At 38.5% G+C, this 26,971-nt stretch overlaps 1 protein-coding gene across 9 annotated transcripts in view; it reads right to left on the bottom strand.

The window, feature by feature from the left end:
- The window catches only part of ABI1 (abl interactor 1), a 96,947-nt gene that overhangs the window by 19,395 nt on the left and 50,581 nt on the right, over window positions 1-26,971 (bottom strand). For 4 of the 9 annotated variants that reach the window (XM_059056695.2, XM_059056700.2, XM_059056696.2 and 1 more), the window contains exons 3-6: window positions 7,816-7,992; window positions 2,764-2,778; window positions 1,930-2,030; window positions 499-639 (exon numbers count right to left, since the gene is read on the bottom strand). In XM_059056695.2, coding sequence (XP_058912678.1) covers window positions 499-639; window positions 1,930-2,030; window positions 2,764-2,778; window positions 7,816-7,992 — 434 coding nt within the window. Of the gene's footprint in view, window positions 1-498; window positions 640-1,929; window positions 2,031-2,763; window positions 2,779-7,809; window positions 7,993-26,971 lie in introns of all 9 variants that reach the window. The other 5 variants (XM_059056698.2, XM_059056702.2, XM_059056699.2 and 2 more) reach the window with 2 other exon arrangements.

Raw genomic sequence — 26,971 nt, 5'->3', positions numbered from 1 at the left:
ACTGCGTAGCTGATTTCTAGAACTTATTTTAAAGAATTTATACAATAACGTATTCTAGTAAATCAACTCTCTTAAGAAATTCTTCCTCAGATCTAAACTGTTTTCTTTCCTCCAACCTCTTAAAGTTTAAATCACATTGTATAGTTTCTGATGTTTAACCTTTTATCCAAAAAATTTAAGAGCGGTTACCTTAATCTTTTCTAAAAGACTATTTTAAAAAAACATTCTTCAGACTTCATCCAAATATACATTTGTACCTCTGTCAAAAGGAGGAAATACTAGCAATCTGCTAGCAGTATAAATAGATACTAAACAATCTAAAAAACAGAAGTTATAACATAAATTTAAAGGAACATATACAACATTAATACCCTCAACTTTTACATTCCATATGAGCATTAGACTAGCACTTTACTTTTACCAGCAACTCTATAGGAGTTTGTCACCAATCAATAACGCACATTCTCAGATGTTCAAAGGCTCAACCTAAAAATTTACCTGTGTGTCCTCGGTCTCTGATTTAAAGAAGCTGTCCTGCCTGGACTATGCTGACTTCCAAGCCTAGCAGGACTTGTCATGTAGTCATTAGGAACTGTTGGAGGTTTAACAGGTTCCAGGGTTTTGTAAGGAGTATTTCGTCTAAAGAAGCATAATAGAGAAAGGAATAATGAATAAGAAAGATAAATGGTATTTTCTCCCAAATTTGTGACCGTCCCTTTATAACCAAGTATAACACAAGTTTTGGGTTTTTTTAATAATAAAGTTTGTTTTTAAAAAACGTTTTAATTGGGGTGTATGAATTTTGTTACTTTAACACAAAAGCTAAAATTTGTTGCCTTTTCTTAGGAAAACCAATAGAAAGGGTAATTTAAAAAGTTCTCATTTTATTTCTAAAAATCATGGTGATAATTTTTTTAATGCTCAGTAATATCAAACTTTGAAATACATATTATTCCCAGCTCAGTAACGCACAAGCCACTGTCCTTGTATATTATGGAAGCTAAGTATCTCCTCTGCAATTGACTCCTACCTCCATCTAGCGATATATGAACAAGTACCTTCTGATCCTAGATGTGATGCCATTAACTTCTCAATAAATGATTTTAACTTTTCTATTTAATAACTTCGTATGTTTTTTTCAGGGGTAAGGGGTTTACAGAATGAAAATAGAAACTAAGATCCTACAAGAATGCCGATTGCTGATCCCTGTTACTATAAAATAATGATTCCCCCACCCCTCCACCAAAAATAAGTAGTCTAATTTTCTATAATAAGGTGAACAATCTTTCAGAAACATCTTACGAAGTATTCAATATTTGTATTGCATTGAAAATTGGAAAGGAAGAAGCCACAAACAATCACCTTTTCTACTTCTCCACTGGCCTTCTCACAAAGCTACTCTAGAATGAAGGGCCCTAAGATTACCAGCAGAAGCACAGTTAGAAGTACTCCAAGTAAAGAGTCCCCAGGTCTCAGGGGAAACAGAAGAACTGCAGGCTAGCAAACCAAAGTACGCAAAGTAGACCATTTATTCAAAGCTCTGTAATATCAATATTGCAAATACATGTGAAGACACCATATAGGGAACCTTCTGGTCATTTCATTTTAAATAAACGTAACTCAGATTTATATATAAATCTTTTTATATATGTATTTTTTTAATGCATTAGAAGATAATAAATAAATAATGCTCATTTACATACATACAAAAAAACTTTTCTAGTACAGAATTCCTTAGAGAATATTATAGAACAGGCAGGTTCATTTTGGATTCTGTTCAAGGAAATAGGAACCCAAATGAATTTGTAAAAGGTAGTATTATCACACAGAGAGGGTCCCGTCACAAAGATCCATACATTTACTTAAGTCACAAAAACATCCCTTCCTTTGACATACAAATCCTCTTGCAAGATGTAGCTGAATTCTTACCCCAACGTTCCCCGGCCTGACATGGGAGGACTCGGTGGTTTCTGAGTAGGAGGATTTGTTCTCGACAGTGTGCCAGTTCTTGCAGGCTGGTTATTTCCATGCTAAAATGTGGAAAGAAAAGCTTTTAGTTTTATATCAGATTGTTCCCTTGGTGTTTTGACACCATGTATTATTTTTTTTTTAATATCAGGATGTGAAATAAGGATTCCCAGACAGTTTTAATAACAGACTTTGGTACTACATTTTAAAAAGTCAAGATACCACTTGCACTTGGCTTTTCTTATTATTTTATGCCCTTCATACCAATTTATTGTGAAATACAGGTGAGATTATTGAATTTTATATATTATTTTATTGTTAAAAATGTTCACTGAGATCTAACTTATCTGCAATTTAAATGCTGGGTTTCTTAAAATTTTTGAAACGTGTGCATGAATATAAACTGCAGATCTCAGTGTCAATTTGCTAAAATATTCATCTAAAAATATCATCTCTATCCCAACAACTCAGTAACAAAGTCATATATAATGCCTGGGAAACCTCCTAATTGTAAGTCAATAAAAGCAAGGCAACTATCAAAAAATGAGCAAAGCAATAAATGTTAGCAAAATTAATGTTCCTATATAAATGCAGATGTCAATATATCTTTGATATATTAACACATCCAAGCTAAATGTTGCTGATTTGAACTGAGTTTGAGTATATTTAATCTACATAAATCCTATGGGGAAAAAGCAGACAGACATAGGAAAAGTTTTCAAATTTTAGTGGCTCTGCAGCCTCTATCAATATAGAGGGGAAACTATGGATCAAATGATAAGTAGTAACTCTTACCTTGGCTTTTAGCCACTTTACGTTGCAAAAAAAGGGGGGAAAAAGTAGAAATTAATTCTAGATAAGTTATATCTGATAGGACAGGTTTACATTTATAGTTACTCAATTCATGTTAATAAGCTTTTACCCAGCCATATTTCAAATATTTTGTAAAGAAAAGATATCCATAAGCAGTAGGGAAATATTCATGGGTATCACATATTTTTTCAAAATAATACATTCATAAGGAAATCACTTAATTATGCCAATCTCATGCAGCTCCAATAATTTCTTAGGTCAGTATTTTATCCTATGAAATTAATCCAACTGAATCATAGATGATTTAAAAAACAAACTTTGATTTAAACACAAACACCATACCTCATTAAATGTATGGCTACTTTAATACATCAGTGTACAAGACCTAAGACTGCTGGATAATGAATGCCCATGTATGAGTATTCATTATTTGAATGGTAGTATAGTATTTTAAAGAGAGATAAACTGCAAATGTTAAAATTCAAAATCACAACTTGTTTTCCAAATTCAGAAAAGGACCTAGCATCTCAGTGTTTAAAAACAAAATTACAATGCACAATAATAGCTTAGCCAGATTCTAATTAAGGAACAAGCAAACAGGGTCTGGATACCCTCTCATGTGTAGCTTATGAATACAAATCCTGACCAGGCCAACACTAGTAGAAAGTTATATGTTGGTTTAGTTCTAAATTTTCTTCTGAACAAGTCTGACCATAATTCAAAACTAGAAGAAAAGCTGCTTTGCAGGTTGCAGTCTTTTCCTACATTTTGGGGTGGGGCGTGGGGTCTCAAGTTCTTTCCATAACACCTGCCATTCTAAATATGTATCTGTCATTTTTCAAGTGACCACAGAAGCAACATTAAGGAAATCATCCAAAAATGGGATATCCTTTGGCTTATATTCTCATTTCTAGAAACTGTGCAAGAATCTTGGTATTCTTTAGTGTTTGTTTAGAATAATATGGCTCATTTTTATCCTGATTAAACAATGTCTGGAATCCTACCTAGCCACTTCATTTCACACCTGGATTTAGAAATTAAACTTGAATAACCTTATTATCCTTGAAGATAAGATTTATTAATATGATAGCATTACAATACACTAAATACTATTCTAAAGTAACTTACAAATATTCTAAATATGACCACACATCTTCCCTCATTTGCTGTTTCAAGTGAAAAAGAAACAAACAAACCAAAAAACCAGCATACAAGTATAAACTGGTCCCAAATGAAAGGATGAAAGGAGAATTTAATTGGGAATGAAAATTCTAGTTGAACTCTGCTACTATGCAATGGTGTAACCTTTAACCTCTTATAGAGCACAGCCTCCTCTCAAGTGCATGTTTATGTATACAGATGTGTTGGGGTTAGCGAGTGTTGGAAGGAAATGATCTCTATACCTTACAACTCAAAATATAATTGTTATCAACCTACAAAATTTTTCCATTTCAGTGTCCCCCAAACAGATTCAAACCTAGGCTTTTTATTTCCTTAAGATCTCACTTCATTTCCTTAACATTTACATTTATGGATGAGTCAGTTTACCATTTCCTTGGAACCTTAGGTTGAAAATAGAACTCTCTTTGATTCCTACCTACCTGCAAGCCCTAAGTAGATCATAAGCTTTGCATACCACAGGTACGAAAGTCTGTAAGATGCCAATTCTTTCTCTGAAATGATTTCATTAGCTCACTCGTCTAATAAAATTGAAACCTTTTAAAAATACCATTCCTATGTATTATAAAGCTTTAGTGTTTCCATTAATAAAATGTAATAACTCCTAGATCATATGGTCTTTTCAAGGATTGAAAACAAAGACATATGTGGAAAGTCCTTCGTAAGTTATGAACCAGGCTATAAAGCTGTTAATTATTATAACTGTTTAACAGAAATAATTTTAAATGTTTCTACTAAGTGCTCAAGCCTTCTCTAGTCTAAGCATACTCTGAAACCTTGTTCTTCCTTTTATGAGGATGAACTTCAGTATTTTTATTTTATTAGGATGAACTTTATTGTTCATCTTTTTATTCTCCTTTAGGCAAACTTTCTGGTAGTCTCTCTATGCAAGGTTTCTCTTATCCATATCCTACACTGTTTCCAAAAGTCAAATCAGACTTACCTTAAGACACTTTTTCCATATTTTAAATTCTTACTAAACTTATGTGTACCATCTATTTCATAGCATAAAATGCATTAACACAATAAATATCAATTAAATGAATAATACAAATACCAAAACACTAAAATTTACGTCATGAAAGAAGAAAATATGATGGAATATTAATCTTGGGGGGTAAAAAACAACACAAAACTTGGTAGCTATAAGAAGAAATATTGGGACTTCCCTGGTGGTCCAGTGGTAAAGAATTCACCTTCCAAAGCAGGGGAGGTGGGTTCGATCCCTGGTTGGGGAACTAAGATCCCATGTGCCACAGGGCAACTAAGCCTGCGCACCACAACTACTGAGCCCATGCGCCTCAACGAGAGAGCCTGCAAGCCACAACCAGAGAGAAGCCTGCGCGCCACAACGAAGACCCGGCATGCCACAACTAAGACCCAACACAGCCCCCCCACCAAAAAAGACAGAAAAAGCTAATAAATAAAATAACTTTTAAAAGAAATATTGGGTTTCCCTGGTGGCGCAGTGGTTGAGAGTCCGCCTGCTGATGCAGGGGACGCGGGTTCCTGCCCCAGGTCGGGAAGATCCCACATGCCGCAGAGCGGCTGGGCCCGCGAGCCATGGCCGCTGGGCCTGTGCGTCCGGAGCCTGTGCTCCGCGGCGGGAGAGGTCACGGCAGTGAGAGGCAAGAAATATTAATATATCTGGATACAATTTTTTAACATTCTGTAAACATTTGTTTAAAATACCAAAGCATCAAAGTCAAAAGCCAAACAGCAGGATGAGAAAATATTTTCCAAAATATAAGGAGCTTAATTTCTTTGATAGAAAAAAGAACCCTTACAAATCAGTAAGAAAACAACTTCTAAATAGAAAAGTAGGCAAAAGATAAGAAAATAATTCTAGAACTGTAAGTACAGTGTCTTCCAATCCTTAAAAGTGCTTTAGACACTAATTTAAAATAAATCTAAAGTATTCCTCCTTGTAGTTTTGGCCCTGGCATTTGTTCATTAACTAGTATCCAAATTTCCAACTTTCACAGATCTCTACAATCCTCTAGAACTATTTAAGCCAACAATGATTTCTTAGGGAAATAAAACTGGATCAATATAGCTGCAATGAGACTACTGGGGGAAAAATAATTGTATGTATTTGTATATCACAGAAACAAAATGTGGACAAATAAGCCACATATCAGCTTCTGAGATACACTGTTCTCACTGATCACCCATCCTCCTACCCACCACCCTCAAAAAAATATTTCAAAATAGTCCGTACAACAACGTGAATGTACTTAATGCCACAGAACTGTACACTTAAAATGGTTAAATGGTAAATTTTGTTATGTATATTTTACAATAAAAAACTTAAAAAAAACCTACGTCTAAAGTATCCACATTACAAAAAGTAGATTGCTAAAATTCACATCTGCAGACTTCCATATATATTATGCTGTGTTTACATTTCTCATTTATACATATATAATAAAATAGTTAAATTTTCTCACCCAAAATTTCCTTGTAAAATTTGGTTTCATTTTATATTCTGCTATGTACTATGTATTAAACTGTTAAACACAATTATTAGTGGGGAGATAATAGAGGATAATCACTTCTAAGATGGTGACAGATTTTTTTTTTTAATGAGTGTATATTGCTTCGGTAGGAAGAAAAATCAAGCAAAAGGGGAAGAAGTGAGCGCATGAGAATGTGTGCACATGTGTATGTCTATGCATATGTGTATATACATAATTTTTACTTCCAAGGTAGGTAATAATATTATAAGTTCTTCCAAATTCTCAAAATTCAAATTCTGTAAATCAATCTAGTCTAAATACCTTAAATTAAAATTGAACTTAAGCTCTTAGACAACCCTAGCCACATCCTTGGGTAAAAATACAAGAAACAAGTAACCTCCTCTACATTTGCAAAGTGCTCCAACTTCCAAGCCTGACAGTGAAGGGGAGATTCCAATAGTCTCTGAGAAGAGCAGAATAAAGAGCAGTGTTGCCAGCTACACTTCCCTCTTGATCAGGAACCCCAGATAAGTCAGAATGCAACAAATCCAGCAACAGCACCAGGCAGAGAACCAGCTAGGAAAAGCTTCAAGATTAGCTGACCCCTAAAAAATTTATTATAAATATTCTGGAGACCAGAAACAAAATCAAATATAATGGTCCTCTAAGAAAGGCACTACCAAATTTCAGAGGAATAGTTTTTCTTGAGCAAACATAGCTAAAGAATTCAGGTCATTCCAGATGCTTCCAAAATAACACATGAATATCTGAGAAGTTGTGAGGCTACAGGTATCCTTCAAGAGCAGCTAATTCTGCCATGCTAAGAAATGGACAAGGGCAACAAACAATCCCTTTCCTAAAAGCCTGTTGGGGCAGGGGGTGGGAGAGTGGGGAGTGATGCACAGAACAAGATTACACACAATTGTTTCATTTTGCACAAACTGCTGAAATTATATCCACATCCACATAGATGTATTAATACACACATATTTACGAATAAATGAATAAAAGTATTTATAAATTACTTTCCAAACCAATTCTGGAAAGCACATACATTTTTTATTCTTAAATATTCATTCAGTAGTGAAAACAAGACTTGGCATTCACAACACCAATTTATAACATTAGTCTAGGATTCAAACGGCTTAATAAATGAATGGCCATTTTAAGTTTTTATATCTTCTTGAATACAGCCTACTGCACAGGTAAAATTCTGCCCCAAGCTTAGTATAATACATAACTAGTATTAAATAAATGTTCTATGAAAATTGTAATGCTAATTACTAAGAGAATCTATTAATTCTTTAAGAAAATCAGCTTTCTCACTATATTTCCTACCCAAAATATTTATTGGATATGCAAATTATTTCAAGTTAATATAATATAAGACGCTTACCTTGACACCATGGCCCACATCATCCAGAACTGTATAGTCAATAGGTTTCCGAATATACCTTACAGGACGCTCCATATTTGCAGGTGCTATTATTTTGTGAGTTCTTGATGTATTCTTATTTGTTGTCAAAATACCAATCTCTCTTCGAGCCACTTTCTCTTTATGAATGTCCACAGTCTATATTTTAAATTTGAACAAAGCAAGAAAATATTATTTGGAAGAGTAAATAATATATACGATATCCACATATAATGGACCATAAGACTGTATCACATGTCTATTTTCCAGTGAATAATACTGTATCTTCCCCGTCAAAATTAAGCAAATTAATAACTTTCAGGCTCAAAACATGGACTATCTAAAGGTGAGTAAAAGCACCAACTAAGTTATTGGTTTTGATTCCAAAATGATTCTTAGGAAAGCAATTTTCTTTCCTAAAAACCTGGTGTGTGGAAAGGGAGGGCTCTTGCTCTGTGTAGCTTATACTTTATTTTGTGGCGATACAGACCAGAAAAAAAAAAATCAATAATAACAACTAGATGAAGTACTATAATGACACACGCACAGTTTATTTGAAATTAAAGGTATTTAGAGCAAGATGTCCCACTAGGTTGAGAAGGCTTAATAGAGTAACTAGGTTTTTTAAAAATGAATAGAAATATAAGAGGCAAATATGTAAATTATTCAAGGCAAAAGGAACATGTTGCAGACAAAGGTGTAAGAGAAAAAAAAATAAGACCAGAGGTTCCAATCTGGCAGCATGCACCCTACACATCTGTAGCCTATCTACTACTGGCCTTTATGGCTTTAAAAAGGTTTTTTTCCCCCCTTATTTAATTGGCAACATTTAAAAACTGGGCCGTAGTCAGCACATGAGAAATAATTACACAACCACTCAACAATTTAAACTTTGGCCTAACAGTAATGCGAAACCAATAACAAATTTAAACTGAGTGACATCATCAGGTCTGCATTTTAAAAGATCCCTCTGGCACAGGTGTAGAGGACAGGTAGAAGACTACCAGCAGTGAGACCACTTCGGAAGTAATCACAGTAGCCTAGGTGAGAAAATGTAAGTATGTGAACTGAACTGAAAGGGAGTGGGGAAGGTATTGTCAGGAAAAAAAGTTTAATGTTATGTGCCTTTCTGCACATCTTGTGAGAAGAGGTACTGATTCCCTTTGTTCTGTATATTTATATAGTAAACAGCCTCAGAAGATATAGTGTCTCCTCAAAGAGCAAAAGACAGTTTTGTTTACTGTCCAGTATAATAAAGATACTGTCACTCCCCAGGGCAAAGGGCAGGAAGGCTTACTGCCCATTATAAAAGATCTGGTCCCCTAAGCTGGGAGTTCCTTTCCTGTAACACACCCAATTGCGTGTGCAGGCATCAATCACCTGGCTCTCTCTGCAGTATCCTGTCGAAATTGTGGCTGGTTATCTGACACAAGTGCTGACTACTGCCAGGAGTAATGACAGCTTTTGTCTCTGACCAGGAGTTTCATGTCTTCTACTCGAATCCATGGAATTGTGCAGGCTAACTTGTGAGCTTCCTCAAGGGTAAGATCTCAAACCCCTCACAATTTTTGACAGTTTTGGTCATGAAGGTGGAATGCTGGCAAAAACAAAGCTTTTTAGAAATGGAATGAAAGGACACTTAACAGGAGCTGAGAGAAGTCCATGGGAATCGTGAGTGAACACGCTGACCAAACTGTATGGTCCCCCCCAGGCAATGTCTGGTCCTCTACTTCATCGCTTGCTAATGAGGCTGAACTGGGGCGGCAGTTTCAGGCTGAGTACCAGGAAGTAGTTTCAAACACAGCAGCCTGAATGATGATGCCCTGGTTACTGTCAGCTATCCACCAAGCTCGCCAGGTCGGCCCTGTAAGCAGCTGGGAATAAGATCTGTCTGGCAGAGGGAGGCGGGAGCACCATAAATGTATCCATACTGAGTGCGAACGAAGGAAAACTGCAACCGCTGTGGGCAGCACCAGGAGAATCTTTAGCAACTGCTAGTTTGCTGGGGAGACTGAGGGGGTGGGAGGGGCACATAATGCTTGTTAAAGAAGAAAGGCAACACCTGGCTATCTTAGTGCTCAGCCCCTCCCGCAGTCTGTCTTCTCAACATTAAACACATTGGAGATAAGTAAAAGACATCAGGTTTTGGCAGTGGGCCCTGTCTGCTATAAGACAGTTCTGGCCCTTCTGGGAAACTTTCCCCGAAACAATCTCCCAAGGGCACTGACTAGTCTTTGGGCTCTTCCGTACTAAAGTGGATTTTAAATGATGATTTAGCAATGATTCACCACAGATGAGAAACTCACCCACAGAAATCTAGATTAAATTCTATCAGCTTCAGAAAACCCTCCTAAGTCCTTATGCTGAAATCAAGCAAGAATCGAAGAGCTGTTCTTTTGACAATGGAGCAAGCAGCAGAGTCCACATCAGGTGAACTCCTAAAAACAACGATGCCACCCGTGCAGATCAAGCCCAAGTCGGCCAAAGAGTACAAACTCATGGCGCCCGGCGGGAAGTGATGTGGCTGTAGCCGCTGGATCAAGGCATCCCTAACGGAAACGGATGATGCCAGTTAGCAACGACGGCCCTGCCACAGAGTACACAACACAGGACTTTGGGAGCCCCAAATGCTCGCAGCTACAGCGCCACTCAAAACTGAAATGAATTCACCTTGTTTACTGGTGCAGAGCTGCTCTCTCCCAGCCTCCCCCTACACCCTTTAAAGAGAAAGATTGTTAGGGGCGGGGCCAAGTTCTCCCAGTCCCCAAGGGGAACTGAAGATCAAACATACGTGGGTTTGCGAGATCGCTGTGGGGAGGGGAGGGACATTTTATAGCTCTGACCGATATATATATTGGAGTCCACGTCCATGTCACCTTCACGCCTCATCCTGTGGAGGGAGAGGGTACCTGCTTTCAGCTATGAGGTTTCAGTGCAGTTCACAGTGGGGAAGAGACGCTGAAGTGTTTTGGGGTGGGACTCTTGGTACCAACTCAATGTATTACTGTTGTGGCTTCCACACTGAATGTATAACTGGTATTCATATTTTGCATGCTTGCACGGTGAATGCTCTTAAGAGCCAGAGGGGATTATGCCACCTGGGAAGAGCCACATGTAGAAAAACACTAGCAGCCTTAGTGACCCACAGTCCTTATGACCCCTCTGAGTACAAGTTTCTGTGCCTGGGTAGTGTTACTGACTGGAGCTTCTGACAAGAGGTACAGCCTCCACCAGAGGTGCCCCTTGGACTTGGTATATTCAAGAATGCAGCCAGCCTGGCCCCTATGACCTCTCAGCTCTACAGGAAAGAGTGGCAGCTACCCCTTTAGGGAAAATTTATTTTCCATTCTGTTGGTTCACTGAGGCCCTTGATTCACAAAGGATCCCCTAAATGCCTGGGCCTGGTGCACTAATAATTCAACTAAGCTGAGACCCTGTGGTGTTCCGTGGACTGCTGTGCTGTTCAACCTCAGTGCCAGCTATGCAGAAATGAAAGTGGGTGTGGTTGCTGTGCTCGGCAGGCAGAACTCAAGGATGTTCACAGATATTCCCGGTGATAAACCTTGTTAGACTTTTACTGATATGGGGCTAATACCCATTGGTAATAGCTGTTTGGGTCTGCTACTTAGAAAAGTAGACTGCCATCTTAAAGACTTGCCATATAAACTGTGGAAACAAACAGCAGTTGCCGAGCAGACCACCTGGGTCACTGATATGGGCCACAGTAAGGGCCCATTGTCTGATGAAGCCAACAGGAGGCCAGCTGCTGATGAAGCCTGCACTGCCCAGACTGCCATCTCTGCCGGCGGATCCATCACCACTCCAGATGCGTCAACACATGGACCATCACTGAACAGACACAGAGTAAAGGACTCTGTTCCTGATGCAGAGGCAACCTCTACGTCCCACATTGGTGACTCCCCAAAAAAGACCCATTCGTCTCATGGTGAGAGAGGCCACATCTCCCGCCACTGGCAGACCGGCTACATCAGACCTTTACCCCGTCTTCAGACCATCAGTAGTGCCTCACCGCTGATGACACTCTTTCAGGTTATGGTATTACAATACCAATCCAATCAGCTGGCTCCAACCATACCACTGTGGCCCCTGACACTAATCTGTGTCATGTTTTTCACTTTCCAAACCATTTGCTATCTGACAATGGTATACTTTTTAACACAAAAGTCACAAAAAATGGGTTGTTTGTCAAAGTATGTGATGGCCTTCCATACTCCCTACCATCCACAGGCATCTTGTATTGGTGAGTGCTGAAACAGCGTCCTCAAAAATCAACTTAAAAAACTCAAAAACAAAAGACAACTGGATTCAAAAATGGTCAAAGGACTTGAATAGACATTTCTCCAAAGAAGATATACAAATGGCCAATAAGTACATGAAACGGTGTTCAACATCACTAATCATTAGGGAAATGCAAATCAAAACCACAATGACACCAATATGTATAAAATAGATAACTAATTTTTAAAAAAACACAATGAGACATCACACACATCAGGATGGCTGCTATCCGCCGCCCCCCCCCCAAACAAAAAAAGAAAATAACAAATGTTGGCAAGGATGTGGAGCAATGGGAACCCTTGTGCACTGCTGGTAGGAATGTAAAACAGTACAGCTGCTGTGGAAAACAGTATGGTGGGTCCTAAATACTGAAATATAGAATTACCATATGGTCCAGCAATTCCACTGCTGGGTATATACCCCAAAGAATCAAAAGAAGAGTCTCCAAGAGGTATCTGTACACTTATGTTTATAGTGGTATTATTCACAAGAGAAAAAAGGTGGAAGTAACCCAAGTGGTCCATCAATGAAAGAATGGATAAACAAAATGTGGTATATATATATGTATATATATATATATATGTATATATATATATATATATGTATATATATATATTCATTCAATGGAATATTATTCAGCCTTAAAAAGGGAGGAAATTCTGACACATGTTACAACATGGATGAACCTGAGGATATCATGCTGAGTGAAATAAGCAGTCACAAAAGAACAATACAAGTATTGTATGATTCCACTTATATGAGGTGCCTAGAGTAGTCAAATTCATAGAGACAGAAAGTAACAGGGTGGTTGCCAGGGGCTGCAGCGAGAGAGCAACGGGAGCTGCTGTTTAATGGGGACAGAGTTTCTGTCTTGCAAGATGAAAACTGTTCTGGAGACTGGCTGCACAACACTGAATGTACTTAATACTACTGAGCTGTACACTTAGAAACAGTTAAGATGGGAAATCTTGTTATGTGTATTTTACCACAGTTAAAAAAAATTTTTTTTAGTCAACTCTAAAAGATTTCTGACTATACCCCCCTTAGCTCTTCCTGGTTTACATATGTCAGCAAAGCAGGTTGGTCACTGAACATGGCTGTTCCCAGAAAGAGACTGTCTCCTCTTGGCCACTTGGGATCCGCCCGAGCATGATGCTTCATTCTTTCCCCTAATGGAGACCCCATGCTGACCTGATTGGTACAGCCTCTGGGTGGCAGCCCAGCCAAAAGGGGGCCTTGGGAATTTTAACTTAATTGTGGTTTAGCCGCCTGAACTTTCTTGTTGTACTTCTGTGGTCTTAAGTATTCTGCTCACCAAATCCCCTTACATTGGACCATGTGGACCAAAGTGGTGGACATAATAGGATCTCTAAGTTTAAAATAAAAATGCTCTTGTCCCTCTGGCACCTGACCCTTCCAGACAGAAAAGGTCAGGGTGAGGGTCAGGGATAATCGGGAAAAAGGGAAAGGTCAGTGACTGGAATGGGACACACTGATTCTGTAGCAGTGGAAGGAGAACAACCCTGGCACCAGTGAAAGAAAAACTTTAAACCTCAGGAGGTAAGAAGGAGGGACGTTTGTGATTCTGTCTTTCTGAATTCCCCCAGAACCTTCCTCACAAAGGAAAAGTCCCGGGTGCAGCTCTCCCAGATTGTGCAAGTGCCTTAATAAACTGAACCGCCTGCTGGCTCTGCCATGCCCTGCTGGACAGCTCTGATCACAACATGATCATCCTTCTCCTCAAGGTCACTGAAAAATCTTAGGAAAGCAGAAGAAGATGGTCCTGGCCCCTGAGCCTCCCACACAGAACACCTGCCAATACCTCCAGGTGTCTTTCCAACACCCCCCCCCCAATTCCTGTAGCTATCTATCATTCAGCCACCCCTAAGGGGCAGGTGAATGCTACCAGACAGGTGGCACAAACAGGACAGACTGGACTGACTGCCTTCAGGTAACACCTCCAAAACAAAAAGAAGTACTAGACTCAGTTATTTGTACTGAACTGGGAGCCCTAAGGCTTGCCAGCTGTCCAGGAGGCAACACTGGAGAAACTGCCAGCCTATGCTTGCTAAGTAGGTCCCGCCTGGGGTTGGGGGGTGGGAGGGTGGACGACAACTGTAATCACCACATCCTTCCCAGGAGTACCATGCGGAAGCCAGGCGTACCTTACTTCCCTCCAGAAATGTGGTGGCGTGCACTGTAGGGGTGATCATAAGAGACCTCCAAGTGTTTAAGCAAGCACCACCAGTAGATCCTGTATCCACAGATGGCTGTGACCTCTCCAAAGTAAGGCTATTCTTGACTGGGGGGAGGGGGCCCTCCCAGAAGGGTAACTGACTTGTTAATTATGTGTAATCTGCTCTGAGGCATTTATGCCTAAAATGGGAGTTATCCAATTAGAAATGGAAGTTTGAAATCTGTCCCTGACTTTAGCTGAGGTGAACAATGAGATCGTATCAGCCCTGGAGCCATTTAGGTCAGTGTCAGCTCAGGGGCCAGGATCCTTATGGATGACAGAACTGCCCTAGACTTCCTTCCCGCAGGCGAGGCCAAATCTGTGCATTCCCTAGTACTCCTGCAGTACTTGGGTCAAGTAGAAAGTCAGTACCGAAACTTAAAGAGAAAAGCCACTTGGCTCTCTAAGGCAGACCCTGCAGGTTTATGGTATTTGTTCAGCTGGCTGGTCTAGGACCCTGGGGAGCAGAGTTGAGGTCAAGATTGCAGTTTGGCCTCATCCTGCTACCATGTTGATAGTACGTAACCTAAATTACATGTTTTATGAGACAAACTGAATGGCTCCAGTCCCAGGCTCTGTCAGATAGATTACTCAGGGTGGCCAATGAAGAGCGTAATCATGGGAAATTTTACCAGAAGCCAAAAAGGGAGAGACGTGAGGGGTGAATGCTGTTGGAAGGCAATTATCCTTGGGCCCAGTGCATTTCTGTGCATCTTGTAGGTGGAGGCGCTGCCTCTCTTTGTTCCAGACTATCTTAAGTATGTTTATCCAGCGAACAGCCAGGAAGGATAGAAATGCTTCCCTCAGGAACAAAGAGCAGGTCTGTTCACTATCTCAGACAACAAAGACGTCACCTCCCTCCAGGATTAAGGTCAGGCAGGCTTACTGGCCATTATGAAGGTTTAGAGGCTCGTCTCCTGTAACAGACTGCGCTGCAAATGTAGGAGCAGCGCCACCACAGGTATCACTCACCCTCATCACAGTCCTCTACGGAGCGTGGGGCTGGGGACACCAACACGGATGCGACAACTCTGATCCCGCTACCGCCATGAGTAGTCAAGTCAGGTGTCTCGGACCGAGAAGTCTTATGTCTTCTACCAGCATCCATGAAACTATGGCAGGCTCACTTGTTAAACTGCAGTTAGCTACATTTGTGTGTGTGTGTGCCCCTACATACCTCAAACTCCTTCCTTGTCTGACAGTTCCAGCACAAGATTAACTAGTACAAACTTTAGCTAAATTTTGCTTGACATGGAATTAAGTTTAGGTACTCATTATTCCACAGAAGGAAAAACAGAGATTTCAATGGAAAGGAAAAAAATAAGATGGATCACCACTTACCTTGGTGTGCTCCTAACTCCCGAGCACTCATCCTGTGTCTCCTTTACAAGGCCGCCTGACAGGCATGGTGCCTCTCCCGGTTTAGTCGTAGGATTTTCCCCTTTTCTCCTTGGCAAACTCATCCACATTCAGGTCTAAATTACTCCTACACTCACATAAACTTTTCTCTATTCTGGACCTCTCCTCTGCGCTACAGAATCATACAAACACCTGCTATGTTCCTCTGGGATATTTCAATGGTACCTCAAAATGAATGTGCCCAAAGTCACACACAGAGTCGACTACTTCCTACTTCAGTTCTCTATCAAGTTATATAGTTCAGACATCTAGCACTTATTTCATACCCAACATCACTAAATCTTGTCACATTTAAGTACCAGAAATTTGTTTCCTTCTGTTTCCAACACTTTAATCCTAGTCAATCTACTATCATCTCTCACCTTGGTTACTGCATCTGCTGTCTAATTGGTCCACCTGCATCCAATCTAGCCTCTTTCCAGTCTGTTCTCCACAGTATAACCACGGTGATCTTCACCAAAAAAGTAAACTTGTGAAGACAAAATGAAAAAATCTGAAGCTATCTTACCTGCTTAAATCCTATGTAAAAGAATATCCCACATGGTTCCCAGTCTTCATGGGAAAAACAAATTCAAGATGGCTCAAGTTCTTTCCATATTTTTCTCAAACATCATGGTGTCCACAACTTTCCTTAAAATCATCTTTTTTTCATCCTTCCCATTTCCCTCACACACTGTAGCACTATTCAGGACACTATTTCAAATTACTTGAAAAAACTTTTCTCTGAGTTTACTCCCTCCCCAGTCTCCCAATTCGAATCATGAAGTCCACATCACAAGCCGTCCGGCAGTGTACAACCCTCCATATGACAGGGTGAGTGAATAAAGCAGGAGGAGGAGGGGAACAGGCTTGGAACATTTGTATAACAGCAGCATGCATATGTTCACCAAGCCAAAGTTAGCTTTTCCAAGGAGACCAATTCCTTCTCATATTTGAATTTCCTTACTTTCACACTTTATCTTTAGATGGCAAAAGAAGCAGTCCGATATAAAGAAAATTAGTTTTCAATTCTAATATAATAACCATAAAATTCAAGAGTATCCCACGTTGAGAGGGACTAGCGGGCTGTAGCACCCTACAGCAATCCCTAGACCCATGAAGCACAGGTGAAAACCACTCATTTTTTTTAAAAAGGCACACAAATGTGAAATCAGAAAGCCTTGGTTTGAACACTCTTTCACTTACTAATTATGAAATTTTATAAAAGTTTTAACTCACTAAGATTCCATTTTGCTTATATAAAATGGGGGCTGGGATAATATTAGAATCTATTTATAATATTGCTTAATACAAAAAGTACCAGAAAAAATTAATCACAACTGAATCATATTTATCAAACTATCCAATCTACAACCCTGCAATTAAGGCAAAGTATTTTCCTAAATATTAATATAAAAACATGGACACAGCACATGGTATAGAAACACGACAGATGTTGAAACTGGAGGACATTAAGCTAAGTGCAATACGTCAGATACGGGGCCGGGGGTGGGGGAGACATGTCATGATCTCACTCATATGTGGAATCTTAAAAAGTTGAACACTAGAAGCAGAGAGCAGAATGGTGGTTACCAGGGGTGGGGGGGTAGGGGAAATGAGGAGATGTTAGTCAAAGGGGACAAAGTTGCAGGTGTGCAGGATGAATAAGTCTAGAGATCCAATGTACAGCATGGTGACTACAGGTAATAATACTGTACTGAATCCTGGGAATGTGCCAGGAGAATGGATTTCAAGTGCTCTCATCACACACATACCAAAAAAGGTAACTATATGAGGAAAACATACATTAATTAGCTTGACTAGTCATATTTCACTAGGTATATGTGTATCAAATCATGGTGGTGTACATCTTAAATATATGTGATTTTTATCTTAAAAAATAAAATAAAAAAGGAAAGATGACGAACATGAATTATGTTCAAATCTCTAGTTTTGCCACTAGCAATAAAAAAGATTTTAGAAAACTCCTCAGAGCCCAGTCTAACAAGCATTAAGGTTCTAGAAGCTTGAAACTCATTGATTCCAAGGTAGACAAGTCCTAAGGCTAAAATTCATTTGAAAGAAGAAAGCAGATCTTACAGATATGGGTATCAGTAGGACAAACTAGAGAAAAGATAGAAATCCAAAGACAAGTTCTGATCAATGACCATGCTTGATGATTCAGCACCTTAAGAACTGATAAACAGAAAGAATGTATATGACATACATTTGGAAGTAATGAATCGAATGAACAGGCACAGGGTGATCACCTTGTAAGACATTAGTATATTCTTAAAGATCTTATCTATAATCCAAAACTCACAAAAATTCAAGAACTAAGTTTAACACAGGACAGTATTTGTTTCCTGCTTAAACATCAAATGACAATAAAATAGTTTAACAACTTCCCTGTCCAGTTTTTTTTTTTTTTTTTTTTTTTTTGCGGTATGCGGGCCTCTCACTGTTGTGGCCTCTCCCGTTGCGGGGCACAGGCTCCGGACGCACAGGCCCAGCGGCCATGGCTCACGGGCTTAGTTGCTCCGCGGTATGTGGGATCTTCCCGGACCAGGGCACGAACCCGCGTCTCCCGCATCGGCAGGCGGATTCTCAACCACTGCGCCACCAGGGAAGCCCCCCTGTCCAGTTTTGAAATTACACAATGGTTCCTAATTATTTTTTTAATTTGTAGAAAATCTTCACATTTAAAAATAATTTTTTGAATTTTATTATTATTTTATATTGCACTTTAAGCACATAAAATGAAACAGTACTGCAAATGGGCTGGTAACAAAGACATAGCTGCAGTAGCCTAATACAAAGTAAACAAGGCTTGGATCTGGGTAACGTTAAGAGGCACAACCTAGAGCTAATAAAACACAACTAGAGGGGCTTCCCTGGTGGCGCAGTGGTTAAGAATCCACCTGCCAGTGCAGGGGACATGGGTTCGAGCCCTGGTCCAGGAAGATCCCACATGCCGCGGAGCAACTAAGCGCGTACGCCACAACTACAGAGCCTGCGCTCTAGAGCCTGCGAGCCACAACTAGGGAGCCCACGTGCCACAACTACTGAAGCCCGCATGCCTAGAGCTCGTGCTCCGCAACAAGAGAAGCCACCACCATGAGAAGCCTGCTCACTGCAACGAAGAGTAGCCCCCGCTCGACACAATTAAAGAAAGCCCGCGTGCAGCAACAAAAACCCAACGCAGCCAAAAAATAAATAAGTTTATTTATTTTTTTTTAAAAAAACAGGGCTTCCCTGGTGGTGCAGTGGTTGAGAATCTGCCTGCCAATGCAGCAGACACAGATTCGAGCCCTAGTCTAGGAAGATCCCACATGCCACGGAGCAACTAGGCCCATGAGCCACAACTACTGAGCCTGTGCTCCACAACAAGAGAGGACGCGACAGTGAGCAGCCCGCGCACCGTGATGAAGAGTGGCCCCGGCTAGCCGCAACTAGAGAAAGCCCACACACAGAAACGAAGACCCAGCACAGTCAAAATAAATAAATAAATAAAATTTTAAAAAACAAAAAACAAAAACACAAGTAGAAAACTTTCCTGACAGACTCACCATGACAAGCACAAATAATATCAAGAGTTGTGAGAAAGAATAATATCAATGGGGAACATAGGAAAATCAGCAGAAATATTCTACCCCCCAAAATAACCAGAACACCCTGAATAACCGTAAGAAACTCCCTCCCCATGCGGTTATAAACAGTGAAATGAGAGTTTGACAGATTAACCTGAAAAAAAAAATGTGTGGTCTTCAAAGCCAAGTACAACACACCTCACCTACTCACAACCTGATATAGGTCTCATTCCTCCACTCCCATCCAATGTAGTATTGATGCCAAATCTTCCCAAACTGATCTTCAGCTTCGAGCCTCTCAATAAAAACCCTAACTGGGTTTCTCATGGTTTCAAAATATATACAGAAGGGCAAGGGGGAAAGAATGACCAAGACATGTTTTAAAAAAAAAAAAGAAAGGGGGAGATGGGGGCTTGCCTGCTGACATTTATTATAAAGCCAAAGTAAATAAAACAGTAGGGCTCTTAAATAGGGTTAAATAAATGGACCAATTCAACAGAATATACAACTCAGAAACAAACTCATGATCATAAGGAAACTTGTTATCTTACAATGGTTGCACAGGAGAAAAGAATGCATTATTTAAATAGGGCATCTATTTGCCAGATAGAAACACAGAAAATGGATCCCTACCTCACGCTAGAGCGAAAAAACCAATTCCAGATTCATTAAATGTAAATGCAAATAAGTGGCAAATTTATACCTGAAATATTACATTAATGAGAATTTACTAAGAATGAAATATATGAAATACAGATAAATAGTAGAAACATAATGCTGAATTAAAAAAGCAAGCTATACTGGGCTTTGGTTTTTACTACATACAGCCTGAATCTATTTTTATTAAACCCAAACCAAACAAAATTAAACAGTAACTATTTAAGGATACACATAATTTGTGATAAACTTTAAAAGGGCAAGGAAATAATGATAATAATGCCCCTTGGGAGTATAGATTGAAGCACAAAGGTAGAAAAAACAGAATTGACCATTTTCTAGTTAACTTTGGTGGCAGAGTCACAGATGTTTATTTTATTATAAAATTTATGTTACATTTATTCTTTTGAATGTTATTTAGTATAATTTTTTTAAGTCTTTAAAGTGCACAAAAAGCACAAATAGAGCACAGAGAAAAAAATGACTACTATTCCTGGAGCATTATCGGAGGACTCCATAAAAGAAATCTCACTTTAGCCAGCCATACCTGGCAGGCCAAAGAGAAGAAAGTTGACTGGGGCAGGGTGGTGGTGGTGGGGATTCCAAGCAAAAGGAACAGTATAAGCAAAGGCAAAGAGGCGTGAAAATACAACACCTGCCTAGAGATTAGAGAAAATTTAACATAGCATGAATAAAAATAAGTTGAACTCTACTCATATTAAGAGTTACTAAAGAAAGACTAAAGAAATTAGGAAACCAAACTTGACAAGTTCTTTTTAAAGGGAGAAGCAGACCCCTTCATAATATGAGCAGAATGCGAATTGAATAGGAATAGGTAAAATAAAGTGTAGAAAGCAAAGGTTCAAAGGAAAGAACAGTTACAATATCCCAAAAGTGATGTTATTTAAAAGAAAAAGTGTTTTCCAAAATGAATGTTTAAATAAAAAGATAAATTTCACAAGTAGACAAGATTTTTAAATTGCCTTTTAAGACATGATTATTTAAAATTATTGTATGGAAATATGTTGTTTTAATTATACTCTCCCTTACCACTTCGGGAAGCTGGAGGGGGTGGTGTGTAAAGAAGGCATATGCTCCTTTTAAATATCCTCTAGAAAACAATCCTTTTTAATTATCAAAAGACAGGCGGGAAAGAAGTATGACATAGCAAAACGAGTTAATATTTCACATATTTTCTTCAATATCATATCCGAAGGCCTACTATCGCCACAAATGACAGTGCAAATACAGCGAGGTCATTATAGGTTTCAAGCAAAGAACCTTGTATGTAAGTAAAAGCACAATAAATGCTTGCTGAATGAATAACTACAGAATGAAAACCAAAACACTTTTGCCCTGAATAGAAAAAGGAGAGGAGTATGAAAGGGGTAGAAAAAGTGTAAAAGAGCCCTGAGACAAGCCAAACACAGAAAGCCTTCAGCTAAGAAAGAGACAATCTTTGTCTGTTACTGCTTATTTGGACCAGACTCTGGAAATGGCCCTATGCCCAAAATTCTGTGTTACAGAGCTTTGTTCAATAAGCTTGAAACAAGGTCCTAATCAACTGCGAAGTTAACTTGATTCAGAATGACCTATATATTATACACACTATAAAACAGACCTATTTAGAAAAGATGAGCTGCAAAATAAGACTCTGGTGGAAGAACATAATATAAAACACCCAGATCAGAATTATTCTGAAACATTTTATCCTGGGAAAAACTGGATCTGACACTAACACTTTGGCCTACACCCAACTTTAGTACAACACAAGGACACTTTGCTGTCTCCTCTCCTCCTGCTTAAGAAATATAAGCACACTATACAACACTCTACATGGCAATTATGTGTCCACATCAAAAAACAATTTTTTGTGCTTAATTTAGTGATAATCATTTTTGATCCAAACCAGGATCTAAAGTAAATATGAGCTTTTAAGAGAACATTAGATCACAGTTCATCTTCTACATAATCACTCATAAACTTGTACTAATTCCCCAACTACTACTCCTTATCCAAGAATTAACATTTGTTTTAACATCTCATGAGTGTCCCTCCCCTCTCAAAAAGCTAATATATTAAAAATTCTGTAGAAATGTCAGGCATTATAATCTAATGACTTGAAAAGCACAGACTCAGGAAGCACGCTGCACAAATTTACAAGTAGACTCTACCATTTACTAGCTGTGCAGCCTTGAGCAAATTACTAAACTACTCTATGCCCTCAGTTTTCTTACCAGACAAATGCGGTTTAAAAACAAAGAATTTTATCAACCTCACACAGTTAATATGAGGATTAAATGAGGTAACAGGTATAAAGGATTTTCAACAGTGCCTGGCATGTTAAGAACTAAATAAAAGTTAGCTTTATTTATTATTTATTATTATTATCATCATTATTATTATTATTATTGTCTGTTCCCCATCCAGATTCAAGTGTTTAACTCTGAGTTTACCAGATAATGTTAAACCTGTTAAAGCTTATAGCCAATAATAAATACAACTCTTATGAGCAATCTTAGAAATTAAAAATTGTTACTTAATTCATTTAAGATGTTCCAGCTATATTATACAACAAGGAGTATAAATCAGTATTATCTGAAAGGCCAAATCCAACACTTTAAAAGGACTTGGATTGTACTTAGTAATAACCCCTCTGAGCCTCATTTCTTTCATATTCATCACAGGAGTATTTTTGGTCCTGTAATTCTTCTTACAAGAAAGGACAACATTTGGGGATATTTATACAGAAAGAATATTTAAAGATACAAGTTGGTAGATTAAATTTAGAGGATTGATTACATTATATATATATATATATATATATATATATAATTGAATATATATATATTTTTTCCTCCCCAAAATGACAAAGGGAAATAAGAGGAGAAAAATCAGTGGACAAGAACTTCCAATAAATTGCTGGATATCACAAAGCAAATGGAAGCAAGGTAACTAACTGAATAGAACAGAAGAAGCTAAAACCCAAAACGCCCGTAGACAGCAAGGCAATTTATTCTAAAAGAAAAAAATAACCCTTGAGAGGCTCAGAATTTGGAAGCAACAGTTTCTTTAGACTACAAAAGTGAGGAACAGAAGAATCAAAACCACAATGAGATAGATACCACTTGACATCCACTAGGATGGTTATTTAAAAAAAGATAAAACAGAGATTGTGAGGATGTGGAGAAACTGAAACCTTGATACACTGCCAGTGGCAATGTAAAATGGTGCAGCCACTTTGGATAACAGTCAGCAGTCCCTTGAAGGGTTAAACACAGAGTTACCATAGAATCTAGCAATTCCACTCATAGGTATATAACCGATATAACTGAAAACATATGTCCACAGAGAAACTTGTACACAAATGTTCATAGCAGCATTATCCATAATAGCCAAAAAGTAGAAACAAAAACAACAAAAAAAAGAGAGGAGACTGTCTCCCTCCTCCTTCGTAGTTGTTGGGCTTCCCGGGTAGCGCAGTGGTTGGGAGTCCGCCTGCCAATGCAGGGGGGTACACGGGTTTGTGCCCCAGTCCGGGAAGATCCCACGTGCCGCGGAGCGGCTGGGCCCGTGAGCCATGGCCGCTGAGCCTGCGCGTCCGGAGACTGTGCTCCGCAACGGGAGAGGCCAAAACAGTGAGAGGCCCGGCCTGCGTACCGAATCCAACTTGTGAAAAAGAGTAAGAAAATTCTTAAAAATTAAAAACAATAGTAAAACTTAACAATATTTGATACACTGGAATTTATAGTTGAGGAAGTCTCCCAAAGATGTAGAAACTAGAAAGGAAAACAGTACTAAAATATTAATTCAGAAGGTCTAATATCTGAATAGAACATCTAGAAAAAAAGAACAGAGAACACACAGGAAAAGAAATTATCAAAGAAATAACACTAGACCCCCACCCCTGGCAAAATATAGTAGCATATCCCCCAAGTGCCATCATAATGTACTTTCAAAAGACCAATACCAAGTTATTTCCCTGTGAAATTTCAAAACACCACAGCTAAAGAGAATAAATATTCCAAAGGTTTCCAGAGAGAAAAAGACAAGTTACATACAAAGGGGATCTAGAATCAGAGACATATCAGACGTCTGAATGACAATACTGGAAGCCAGAAGAAATGGATTATATTGCCTTTCAAAGGAAAATAATTTTCAGTCTAAAACTAAGGGCAGTACAGCATAGTGATAACAAGCAGATTCTAAAATGAGACTTCCTAGTTCAAATAATGCCATTTAATAGCTGTATGATCCTGAACAAGTAATATAACTTCTTTGTATATCAGTTTCTTCATCTGTGAGATGGGATTGCTGTGAGAATTAATTCATAGGTGTTCATATGTGTAAAAAGCCTAATACACAGTACTTACTATAAAAGTGCTCTAGAAAGCAAGACTGGGTTAAGAAAGGGGCGATACAGAGCTTAGCTTTTCACTATAATCCCTTAGGTAGTATCTTGACTGTCTTGGACACACTCACATATTATCAGACGGACAGAGGGAATTGTGAAATGAAGCTCAATGATAACACCTGGGCAGAGAATAATATCTATATGCCTTTAGCTCAAATGAGACAGAAAAATAGAAAATAAAAATTTGTATTGAAAGAAAACCACGTGACCAGACAGTCAAAAAGGGAAACAGGATGTTGTAAGAGAGATTCTTGGTCTGGTTGAGCAGCAGAACCAGAGTAACCCAGGACAGGCTGGGTCAGATTAAAGGAAAAGACACAGTTTGTTGATAAGAGTAAAACAGAGTACTTAAACAGAGAAACTGACTTTTAATCACAGTTAAATGACAAGCTTGTTCAAAGATGAGATGCACTGAGGTTTGGGGGGTTGGTTTTTGTTTTGTTTTCTTTTGAGGCTAAATTAAAAGCATTTTAAATTAAAAGATAATAGGAAAATAAAAGTAATAGTAATAAGACCTTATATCTTATTAAAACTCAGGAATACCTTGCTAATATAAGGAATACCAACCGAGGCAATAAGACAGATTAGATAACCTGAAAACTCTCCCAACTTACAAACTGCCTAAACATGCTTGATAGACTATGACAGCATCTTTTAAAAATTCAGTCCAATATTAAATACAGCAAAGAAAATCCAGGGAGAAGGAGAAAGGAGGACTAAAACTCAGAGCAGAAAATATGAAAGAAGCTATTCTATAGGGGCTTGCTGGCCACTAACAAACAGGCTTAGACTTTTATGCCAAATGGGAGCTAAATATAAGGCCTTGGCTTGCTGAAGGTGGGAAGATAGAACTGACATGGCAAAAGGAACTTTGCAAATGTGATTAAGTTAAGGGTCTTGAGAAAAGAAGATTATCCAGGATTACTGATGTGGGCTCATGTAATCACAACGGTCTTGAATTAAAAGGGAAAGAGGGAGGCAGGACAGTTAGTGCTGATCAGAGTGATGCCATGTGAAAAAGACTCAACTGGCCATTTCTGGCTTGAAGATGGAGGAAGAGGCCACCAGCTAAGAAATGCAGGAAGCCTCTGGAAGCTAAAATAAGGCAAGAGAACAGCTTCTTCCATAGAATGTCCAGAAAGAACAATCTGGCCCACATCTCAATTTTGGCCCCAGTGAAACCCATTTCATATTCTAAGCTTCAGAACTATAAGATAATAAAATTGTGTTAAGACATTAAGTTTGAGGTAATTGTTACAACACCTCTAGGACACTAATACATACACATACACACTGGAGAGGAAGAGGGGCAGTTATCCAAGATAGTATAACATGTTCCATGAAGTTTTCAGGTACAAAACTCTAAATAGTCCTGGATTGATAGTATCCCTAAAACACCTGGCAGAACAAAACTGTCTAGGAATAATCAATTTATCTTATCAATGTATTACCCTTAGCCTGCAGAGAGATCTCAAAGATGAGATCTTAAGATGAGTTCACAATCAAAATTTATAAAACACATAAGGAAATAATTCACCATAAGCAGAAGGCAGCATATACACATCACATATGCACATACATATACATGCACACATACACAGTAAGGCCTCCAAAGAATGTTAATCCAAAAGAGAATGTTAATCCAGAGGAAGGACTGAAGGGAGGGAGGGAGGGAGGGAGGGAAGGAGGGAAAAGAGAAGAAAAGAAAAGAAAAGAAAAAGAAAAAGTAACAATAGATGACATGAATAAAAAGTAAAAAATAATGGTGGTTCATCTGAATCCAAATATATCAATAACTACATTAAGTGTAAATGCAATAAATGCCCCAGTTAAAAGAAATATCACACTGTTTTTTGTTTTTTTAATTTTTATTTTTGGCTTGCAGCAAGCATCTCAGTTCCCCAACCAGGGACTGTACCCAGGCCATGGCAATGAAAGCCTGGAATCTTAACCACTAGTGCACAAAGGAACTCTCACACTGTATTTTTTTAAATCCAGTTATTCTTAAAAGAGACAAATCTTAACAGGAAAAAGTTGAAAGTAAAAAGAATGGAAAAGTTCACTTTGTTATACAGCAGAAACTAACACAACATTGTAAAGCAATTATACTCCAATAAAGATGTTAAAAAAAACAACTAAATTACATTACCAGAGGTCAGGACAGTCATTACCTTTGGGAAGGAGAGGAGGGGTGGCAGGTGGGAAGAACGTAAGGATGACTGGCTATGTTGTAGGTCTTGACGAATACACAGGTTTTTCCTTTGTGATAACTCACTTAAAATGTAGGTTTACATTTTGTGCATTTTCTATGTGTGTTATACTTCAATAAAGGGTTAAAAAATTGTTAAAGAATGGAAAAGATAAATTCTATATATTAATATGTAGTATAATGATATCAAGACAAGATAAACTGTAATTTTAAAAAACCCTAGAGCCAGAGAATCCTTTATTCCATAGTAATGCTGTCTTTCATCAAAAATATTTTTACATGAATTTACTCAGTGGAGGTTTTATAATTTATACTTTGCTCTTCAAAAGAACAAA

Source organism: Kogia breviceps, chromosome 3 (assembly GCF_026419965.1).
Source record: "Kogia breviceps isolate mKogBre1 chromosome 3, mKogBre1 haplotype 1, whole genome shotgun sequence".
NCBI lineage: Eukaryota > Metazoa > Chordata > Mammalia > Artiodactyla > Physeteridae > Kogia > Kogia breviceps.
The sequence above is the reverse complement of the archived record's forward strand: the minus strand, read 5'-3'. Positions and strand labels throughout refer to the sequence as shown.